General features: G+C 35.3%; 1 protein-coding gene across 1 annotated transcript; it reads left to right on the top strand.

Annotated features, from left to right (window-relative positions):
- Positions 1-4,389: 4,389 nt before the first annotated feature.
- On the top strand, positions 4,390-9,938 carry LOC119996211 (DNA replication complex GINS protein psf3-like). The gene is made up of 7 exons (XM_038842767.1): positions 4,390-4,434; positions 4,533-4,601; positions 4,705-4,808; positions 5,121-5,215; positions 5,824-5,958; positions 6,649-6,731; positions 9,873-9,938. Exons 1-7 carry the CDS (start codon positions 4,390-4,392, stop codon positions 9,936-9,938), a joined length of 597 nt encoding a protein of 198 aa, XP_038698695.1.
- The last annotated feature ends 739 nt before the right edge of the window (positions 9,939-10,677 follow it).

Genomic DNA, 10,677 nt, shown 5'->3' with positions numbered 1-10,677 from the left:
GATTATAGTCATTTTAATTGAATATGTGATCAATAAGGTTTGTTTCATGATGCATAATAGATGAAATATTACAAAGAGTTGAAATTAAATAAAGTAAATAAAGATGATTCGATTTAATTTTTAGATGAATAAATTGAATAAGAAACAATATTTGTAAATTATTGAATAAGGAACAATACCAATTATGCTTCCTTTATCAATTTTTTTACCACCCTTAAAACCAATATTAAATCAGAGAAATATGCAGAATAATAATAAGAAAAAAACAAATAAAAAATAAAAATTTAATGATTGCTGCACACTGGATTCGAACGGGGGACTAAGAAAAGCCCTACCAGAACGCACACCATCCAGCTAACAAACCTTATATGTAAGATGTATCAACTAATAGGTATATGTACTAATTTTTTGTCAAAATTCAGGGGGGCCTGGTCCCTCTGTAGCTCCGCCCCTATCGTGATTGTATTGCGATTATGGATTGATATGAAGTTTATCGGATGATTGTTGGGCTGTGGATTGTTGTTGTTGTTTGATAGTAGTTGGATATAGTGGTTATGCTACTTTATAGTGGTCGTGCTAGCTACACACCACCATGAGACGTCATGACAGTCCGGGATTATTTCTTCTGTTGCTGCTCCCCGCATGATGATACAGCATATTGATTGACCCTTCGTGTCCTTGTCGCTTGCGTTTATTCGGCATGCATTTTACGTATATGTATTATTATGCATGAATTTTTGTGACTTGGCATGATCATTCTTTTTTTTTTTTTCCAATCATGTTCTATTGTCATTGTTATTGGTTTGATCTTTGTATCTGTAAACTTATTCTACGCATGTTGACATTTCTTTTTTGTTTGTTTGCTGCTCACTCAAATATTTGTCTTAAGTATCCGTGTTCTTGACGAGTATATATACCCTTACACGCATAATAAGAGGAATCAACCAATCTTACTTTTTTTTTCATGCTTTACTCTTACTTTTGTACCAGGTAAATGATACTTTTGGTCCCTCACAGATGGGTTGTGTAATAACTCAGTTCCTCACGTTTTAAACGTAACAATTACATCACTGGTCTTCGTGAGTTGTAAGTCGGTCAGTTTTGGGGCAAATCCCGTCAGTCAATTTGTTGACCTGTCAAAAAAAATCAAACATAACCGTTTTTATAACTGATTTTGCACACGTGGCATTTAGATGTGACAAAATAGTCACTGAAAAATTCTCAGTGTATCAAACTAGTCTCATATAAATTCATATTAGTAGAATTCCATACATACCATATTAATAAATCTTCAGGAACATTCTACAAATTAGTAGCAAACCAACAATTAATTTTGACACCAATGCAAACCCACAGCCAAAATACAAATCACGCCACTCAGGATTCATGATCTTCAGTCATGGTGCTTTCTCTCTGTTTTTCAGAACCACATTTGCAGTGCGAAATAGAGATATATAAACAACGACTTGCAATCTAGTTTCCTAGTTCATTCTCTCTGTGATTGAATTGGATAATTCCTTCACAAAAAATGTGCTTGCTATGGAACAAATTAATAAGCTCATACTTAAATCACTTTCTCACTTTTTTGTGTACAATAAATTTATTCATTCACAATTTGCCCCTATCCTTTCATCAATCTTTTTTTTTCTTATAAAGTGAAGGCTTCTACTTGTTTGTAAATTATCTTGAATTGACTGGTATGACTTCATCATTTTTCATTGATTTATTAGTTGTTTTTTGAACATCTACTCCGTGGAGCGATAGTCACGCCATGGAGTGGATGTGGCACCCTAGATTATAAAGGTAAAGGATTTGTGTATTTACAATTAACATATATAGCTCACTAGAACAAAAATTGTACCTAATTAATGGAAGAGTAGGCAAAATTGACTTGGAGAAGAAATTAATAAGGTGTTTGTCATTTAAGGAGTTAGGGATTTGTTTGTTCTCGAAAATTGTGATTTAGTCCATTTGATTCGAGATAAAGTTTATTTGCAGGAGAGACGGAGAAGTTCCCCGTCTTTTCTTCATCTGCTTTTGTGCCCTAGCCAGGTGGGTCATGTGTTAGCTAGGCTTTATCATGACTCAGTTGGTCTTTGTCATTTTAATTGGCCCATCGCAATATCAAGTCTTGAGCCCAAATACTTTATATGAGTAATGTGTTTGTTATACAAGGTATCTAGAAGCAACGATGAAGTGTGAGTAACAATTGTTATGAGAATGTAACTTGTAATGAGACATCAAAACATGACTAGTAGGTAGCAATGTCTCATATCTTTTGCATGCAAAGCAAATACCAAAGCTCATGCATACATAACTTAAAAACACGAGACTCTAATTACTGAACATGTTTTGAAGTAAAGTTAACAATGGCAGAACCTTAGCCAAGTGAACTTAGACAAAGCTATCCTCAAATGCTCTCATCCATTTCCTTTTCACAAAGAAATTGAAATCATCTGATTTCGATCACGGCTTGCATATCCCTAAGCAATCACGTTCCCTTTTAAAGGAATTTTCCAATACATTAACTGAGAGAATGAACCAGGCAAATGGAATGGAAGTCACTATTTATGCCCCATTTCTCCCAACTACTCAAGTTGTTCTTAAGGATAGACAAAAACTTGTGATCACAAATCCTAGATGGCGTAATTTGCATACTTCTTGTGAGTTTGCAACTGGGGTCAATATCAATTGCTGTTGGTCTATCTACAAACCTGCGATGGGAAATGCGGAAGCAACTTTATCTTTACTTGTGGAAAAGGTAAGTTTTAACCAATTCGTGTTTATAAATAAACTCTATTGACTAGTCATGATATTTTTTTTATTCATTTACAAATTGTCTTGCTCAATCTCTTCCTTTGTTAGCAAAGATGAGGTGAAAGACTTTATTTCATTCTCACCATGCATGATATATATTTTTATTCATTCACAATTTGCCTCTAACATTTCATCAATCTTTTTTTTTCTTAAAAAAATGAGGTGAAGGCTTCTAGTTGTTTGTAACTTATCTTGAATTGACTGGCTTGATTTCATCATTCTTTATTGATTTCTTAGTTTTTTTTTTTGAACATTTGCACCATGGAGCGGAAGTTGTGACATGTAGGGGGCGTGGCTCCCTGGATTATAAGTGCAAAGGATTTATGTTTATACGACCACAATGCCAACTTCGAATTTTGGAATCCAGCAACTAGAGAACTCAAGTCTCCACCTATGTTCTCTGTTCAGCACCCACCGGATTCGAAGCCACACATTCCTCGTGTTGTTGGGTTTGGTTTCGATCAAAAAACTAATGACTACAAGGTGCTAAGATCAGTAGTGTATAACAATCACACTAGTTCATGCTATAGTTGGCCTTACCAAATTGAATTATACTCTCTAAAGAGCGATTCCTGGAGAGAGATCCATACCAAAGTTGATATACACTTCTTCATTCTTTATTTTGATCAGGTATACAAAGATGGAGTTTGCTATTGGTTGACTTATTGGGAGGGGAATTTTACTTTGATGTCCTTGTGTATGGCTGAGGAAACTTTTCAAGAGGTGCCCATGCCCGATATTTATGTTACTCATTTATCAAGACTTTCCATCTTCAGTGGATTTCTCTCAGTTATAATGTGTTCAAAAGACTACATGGCTCTTGATGACTAAACATGGATCCGACATGGAGTCGTCTTGGGTCAAACACTGAGTATAAACTACTGCCCAATTCAGGATTCGTGTGGCCCTTGCGATTTCGGAAGAATGGTGAATTGTTTTGCAAAACTTATAAGAGACAACTGATATTATATCGACAACAAACCCAAGAGATCAAGAATTTCAAATCAATGGTAGATTTGAGGTCATGGACTATGTAGACAGTCTTGTTCGAATGAATCGGGGGTAGGTAAAGTAGAAGATGAGGATGAACAAACATCCTTGTAATCGGACAAATATTTAGAAGAACGAGTAGTACTGGAGCATCAAGGACTTTGAATGCACGAAGGAAAACATGCATGCCCTTTAAGTTCCTGTTGATCAATTTTAGAATTTCCATTTACTAACATTACATATTACATTGTGATATTTGATTTCTACTTTTCTACATATCTTATCAATATTCAATTTTATGTTTTTTTTTTATCAATATTGAATTTTTTCTACATTATGCACAAAAGGATATCAATATTCATAAGAAGGGAAAAAAGAACAAACTTTTATCGAGAATACTAAGGAGCTCACAATCAGTTTCTTCTTTGGTTAAAAGCATAGAAAGCTTGGAAGATGCAGAAAACGCTGCAGTATGTGGCTCGCATATGATTATCTCTCGTATCTGATTCTGCCTTTGGTTGTTTGATCACCAACCCTGTGTCATAAAATATTGAAAATGCATTCAGATTTTGGATTCGAAGAATGGTGAATTACTATGACATTGATGATATTCTCACAGTAGGAGAGGTTAGTGCCCTTGTCATTAGTTTTCCAGAAGATTTTGGTTTCCAAATTATTGTGTTACCAAAATTTGGTATCCTGGCATTTTCTGTTTGTTATTGTAGTTTGTCCCAATGGATTCCCGCAAGGAAGTCAATAGAGTGAAGATCGATGACAGTGTCGAAAAGGGTTTTTTAAGTTCTGAAAGAACCAAAGCAAATGGGAAATGAATGTTCGTTGGCCTTTTGCTTTGAATTTGGTGTGTTTACTTATTTATTTCTTGGGTTGGGTTAACAGGTTGAAGCAGGTTCTAGGTGGGAGCTGCTTTTCTGGCTTGTTAAGGAGTTACATTTGAGGCAAGCCGTATCAATGAACATTCCTGCCTGTTTCAATCAAAAGTAATGCTCTTAATAGCTGTGAGGACTTTTTGTTGTTTTCCCCCCATATTTATGATTGAATTATTAAGATATTTGTTAGAGACTAAACTATAGGGAGAAGTATTTCCTTTATGCTCTTGCTGTTGAATTTTACACAACGAGATTATGAACTCTCTATGTTAAAGATCTTACCTATTACCAAATATTTTCTGGTCTACAGAACTTTGTTCATGTTGCATGTAGTCATGTGAAAGGGCTTGCTAATGTGGCAATGTAGTTTTCCTTGTGACCTTAGATATTCTTTATTTGTTCCTTGTCCATTTGTCTCTTGCTTACTAATGTTGTTTTGTTGATATCAGAACACGGCTGCGTGGATTTTAGATCTCGGTGCCCATATTTCTATGGATTTGGATGCAAGATAGCACCACTGTGAGTCTATCTTCGCAAGCCATTTATTAATGCATTCTTTTAACAGTGCATAAGCTATATATTATGATTTCCCTCATAGGATTTTCCTGCCTTTTCTTTTGTCTCTTTCATCACTGTTAAAGGTTGGGCTATGAACATCTGCCTTGTCATGTTTACAAGTTACAACTGTCAAGTTGGATGAGGAAATATGTAATTGATGGCTTTCATATTTCCAAGGATCTATGTGCACTTTTGATTTACGGCATTGATTAGGCCAGCATGATTTTACCACACCTTGGATCATAACGATATATTTGGGTTGATTAATGGTTTCAAAACCTTTACAGGGAAAATTCTGTTTCATGACCAACCAGAGCCATTGCAAAGTCTCTCTGGCTCTCAGATGTATGAATCAAAACTTTCTCCCCTTTTCTGGACTGAGTTATGTTGTATTGTAGTCAAAGTGGTTGTACACTTGCGCATCTTATACAATCCTTAGTTAGATGGAGAGTATAAAGTACTGATGAGTTCTATTAGAAATTGTTCTTTGTGCTGGCAAGTTTTATTTGTTGGATTAAGATTCCCCAAACACGTGTTGAATACATTTTCAATATTTTATGGCACACGGTCGGTGAACAAACCATTGGATGTTTGCTATTATCTGCCTTCAAAATCAGATATGAGATAATCTTATGCAAGGCACGCACTGCAGTGTTTTCTGCATCTTCCAAACTCTCTATGCTTTTAACCGAAGAAGAAACTGATAGTGAAGCTCCTTGTTTGAGAACTAGTATTCTCGATAAAAAAGGTTTTTTTTTTCTTCTCATATGAATACTGATATTCTTTTGTGCATAATGTAGTCACGTATCTGAGTTCAAAGAGGCCCTGGACAAACTCTAAAAAAGGGGCCCCTTAATTTTTTTTTCCCGTTATTATCATATAGTTCTTAAAAGTTTAACAATATTTCATATACAATCCATGCATTTGAAAAACCACCATCCATTGTTTGCAAATAATTTAATATTTCAATAGGCTTTTTTATTTCTTTAGGTAAAATGTTACACAAAACTTTGAATTCTAAAGCTAAATCTCTTCCATCAATATCATAAAAATTAAAAAATGTCACACTTCAAAAAGTCTTTTGATTTTTGAAGAGGCTTTTAATTTTTTTTTCTTAATTTCTTTATGGACTGGTCTAACTTCTAAGAGTTTAAAACCTAAAGTGGTTTTTCTTACTTTCTAATTGGATTTGGCCCCTACTTTTATTAGTTTGTTTTAATACTCAATTCCTTTTGGGCTTTATAAGTAATATTTATGGGCTTTAAAATAGGCTGTGATTGATTTTAAAATAAACTATCCTATAAAGCTATAACTAAAAATTTTCAAAAATTTGGGGTCCTAAAAAATTGGGGGCCCTGGGCGAGGGCCCAGCTCGCCCAGGCCCAGGGTTATGTAGTGTATGAAGCCGCTCAATCGTCCATGGCAGCCTTTAAGAAGTGGAGGATTGGCGGCCCTAGATTTCAGAAAGAATCCATCCTTGTAGGAAAAGAAGATCAATTAATTAAGTGCAATTTCTCACCTGGTGATACTTTAATTCTTATGTCATTTAACTCTGTGGGGGCATGCTTTTGAATGTATTAGATTGATGCATATATATGCACACACGAAAATAATGTCACGTTGATTATTCCTTGATTGCAAAATTTGTCTCTGTTGTTTTAATTATATTTAAGATTTATAGTCTTACAAAAGGGCTTCCACTTCTGCAATGCAGTGATTTGCAAAATATACCGTGTTTAATTCTTTGAGTTTCTACTTCATTAGCTTCGATCCTTGCTCGGAAATCCAGTATCTTGAGTCACCAGTATCTTCGTACACTACTGCATCTTAATGGCCATGGAAATCCATAGGACCACGCCATAGCTTCATTGGCAGCCATCATGTAGCCTTTCGTCCCATCTCTTTCTCTTAATTGATGGAAGGTGCTTTTTCGATCTAATGTTTGCCAATCTCTCCCTTAATGCCCTGAATTCCTCTCTCTCTTGTCTCTTTTATTTTCTGCTTTCTCATTGGACTAAGCACCTTCTTCCTCAACTTCTTTGCCATAGACTTCACACTTTCACTTTCTCCTCAACCCCAAATCTCTATAGCAAAACCTTAAATAAACAGTGTTTTCATATATGTGCGACTGACAAAGACGACTGACTATACAAAGTGACTTAAATATACCCATGGGCTTCATCATGATTCATTCAGTTGGCCTTGAGCCCAAATACTTAGCAGTGCTTCATCATGACTTGGGCTTCATCATTTTAATTAGCCCATGGGCTTCATCATGACTTAGTTGACCTTTGTCAAGTTTTTGCCCAAATATTTACATGTGTAGTGTTTGTTATACAACTTGTAATTGAGAAATAAAAACATGATTGAGTGGGTAGAAATCTGTCACATCTTTACATGATTAAGTAGATGATACTAAAGCTCATGCTGCGCACATAGTTTAAGAAGACGAGTCTCTCATTTTCATTTTGAAGTAAAGTTAGCAATAATGGCAGAACCAATACCAAGTGAACTTGTTCAATGCTATCCCAAAATGTTCCCATTCACTCCCTTCTCACAAAAAAATTGACCACAACTGATTTCAATCGCGGGTTGAATGTTCCTGAACAGGCACGCTCATTCTTAAAAGGATTGTCGGATACATTCCCTGTGAGAATGAGTCACGCAAATGGGATGAATGTTGATGTTTATGCCCCATTTCAACAAGGTGCTCAAGTTATTATGAAGGATAGACACATGCTCGTCATAACGAATCCCGGGTGGCGTAATGTTCACACTTCCTCTGCGGTTGCAACTGGGTTGCATATCAACTGTTGGTCTATTTACCAGCTAACAATGGGAGCTGCAAGAGCAACTATACGTCTACTTATGGAAATGGTAATTTTTTAAGTAATTCTTGTTAATAAATAAACTGTCTAAATTTTTTACCCTTATCAAGGATTTCGTTTCATTTTCTTTTAAACAGGCGGGTCCTGCTGAAGAAGGAGGCTGATGGTCTATTGGAAGAGGTGGTGAACATCTAAATATCTAATTATCAATAATGAATAAAGATGTATGAGTATCTACAAAGAAATAAAGATGTATGACGCTACTTTAATTATAATATAATTACCAAAAATAAATTAAGTTTAATTTACTTGCAATTGTTTTTGTGCATACGTTTCCTATTATAATAAGTGTACATTCCTTTAATAAAACAGAAATAAAAAGGAGACCGTGAGATTAATTATAAATTAGGGTTAGGGTTTAGACCATCAAAACTGCACAAAGCTAAAATACAAAAGCCTTATAGTTGTTTGTAACTTATCTTGAATTGAGTGTAACTTATCTTGAATTGACTGGCTTGATTTCATCATTCTTTATTGATGTGTTTTTTTTTTTTGAACATTTGCACCATGGAGCGGAAGTTGTGACATGTAGCGGGCGTGGCTCCCTGGATTATAAGTGTAAAGGATTTATGTTTATACGACCACAATACCAACTTTGAATTTTGGAATCCAGCAACTTTTTGAACATTTGCACCATGGAGCGGAAGTTGTGACATGTAGCGGGCGTGGCTCCCTGGATTGTAAGTGCAAAGGATTTATGTTTATACGACCACAATGCCACTTTGAATTTTGGAATCCAACAACCAGAGATCAAGTCTCCACCTATGTCCTCTGTTTAGTGCCCACCAGATTCTAAGCCACACATTCCTCGTGTTCTTGGGTTTGCTTTCGATCGAAAAATTAATGACTACAAGGTGCTAAGATTAGTAGCGTATAACAATCACACTAGTTCATGCTATAGTTGGCCTTACCAAATTGAATTATACTCTCTAAAGAGTGATTTAGCGATTCCTGGAGAGAGATCCATACCAAAGTTGATATACACTTCTTCATTCTTTATTTTGATCAGGCATACAAAGATGGAGTTTGTTATTGGTTGACTTATTGGGAGGGGCTTCTGGATGGCTGAGGAAACTTTTCAAGAGGTGCCCATGCCCGATATTTGTGTACCTCATTTATCAAGACTTTCCATCTTCAACGGATTTCTCTCAATTATAATGTGTTCAAAAGACTCTGGAACCTCAGAGACATGGCTCTTGATGACTAAACATGGATCTGACATGGAATCGTCTTGGGTCAAACAAGTGAGTATAAGACTACTGCCCAGTTCAAGATTCGTGTGGCCCGTGCGATTTCGGAAGAATGGTGAATTGTTTTGCAAAACTTATAAGGGACAACTGATATTATATCGACAACAAACCCAAGAGATCAAGAATCTTTAAACCAATGGTAGATTTGAGGTTATGGACTATGTAGACAGTCTTGTTCGAATGAATCGGGGTAGGTAAAGTAGAAGATGAGGATAACAAACATCCTTGTAATCGCACAAATATTTAGAAGAACGAGTAGTACTGGAGCATCAAGGACTTTGAATGCACGAAGGAAAACATGCATGCCCTTAAAATTCCTGTTGATCAATTTTAGAATTTCCATTTACTAACATTATCATGTGATATTTGATTTCTACTTTTCTACGTATCTTATGAATATTCAATTTTATGTTTTTTTTTTTTTATCAACATTGAATTTTTTTCTACATTATGCACAAAAGGATATCAATATTCATAAGAAGGGGAAAAAGAAAAAAAAATTTATCGAGACTACTAAGGAGCTCACAATCAGTTTCTTCTTTGGTTAAAAGCGTAGTTTCTTCTTTGGTTAAAAGCGTAGAAAGTTTGGAAGATGCAGAAAATGCTGCAGTGTGTGCCTCAGATATGATTATCTCATGTATCTGATTTTGAAGGCAGATAAAAGCAAATATCCAATGGTTTGATCACCGACCCTGTGCCATAAAATATTGAAAATGTATTCAGCATGTGCTTGGAGAATCTTAATCCAACAAAAATACAAAACCGCACAAAGAACAAATTCTAATAGAACTCAATTCATCAGTTCTTAATAGTATTCATTAACAGACTCAAAGAAACATCATCAATCATTATCGTTCCTTAAAAACAAAGCTTGCAACAAAAGTATGTAGAAGATTTGACAAAACTTATGAAAAAGGTAAATAACACTAATGCACAAAGCTACCCAGAATGGGTTGAGTATACCCAAACTTTATCCCTCACATCATATGTGGAGGGGCTGTTACATCCCTGTAACTCTATCACTGAGCCACATGTTCGTCTATGCACTAAGATTAACAAATAAATAAACAACAAGCAAAAGACTATTGCCTTTCAGATTTCACTTAAAGAGTTAAATCCCTTGTAATTCACCATTCTTTTAATCCAAATTCTGAAACTTTTTATTATGGGTCAATCTTGACCACTTCAAAAACAGCTCAATAAGTGGGAAAGGTCATTTTCCAATCTGCAAATCAAGCAATCACTTCTAAGAAATCCCAAAGCCCAAAATAAACAAATTAATACAGA

The sequence above is a fragment of the Tripterygium wilfordii genome, chromosome 1 (genome assembly GCF_013401445.1).
Source record: "Tripterygium wilfordii isolate XIE 37 chromosome 1, ASM1340144v1, whole genome shotgun sequence".
NCBI classification, from domain to species: Eukaryota; Viridiplantae; Streptophyta; class Magnoliopsida; order Celastrales; family Celastraceae; genus Tripterygium; species Tripterygium wilfordii.
This window is presented reverse-complemented; position numbering and strand designations above follow the sequence as displayed.

Coding starts and splice junctions, on each gene's coding strand:
- LOC119996211 (XM_038842767.1), top strand. CDS start 4,390: ATGGTGAATTACTATGACATTGATGATATTCTCACAGTAGGAGAG. Junction 4,809..5,120: donor GCCTGTTTCAATCAAAAGTA/ATGCTCTTAATA, acceptor TCTCTTGCTTAC/TAATGTTGTTTTGTTGATAT. Junction 5,216..5,823: donor ATGCAAGATAGCACCACTGT/GAGTCTATCTTC, acceptor GGCACACGGTCG/GTGAACAAACCATTGGATGT.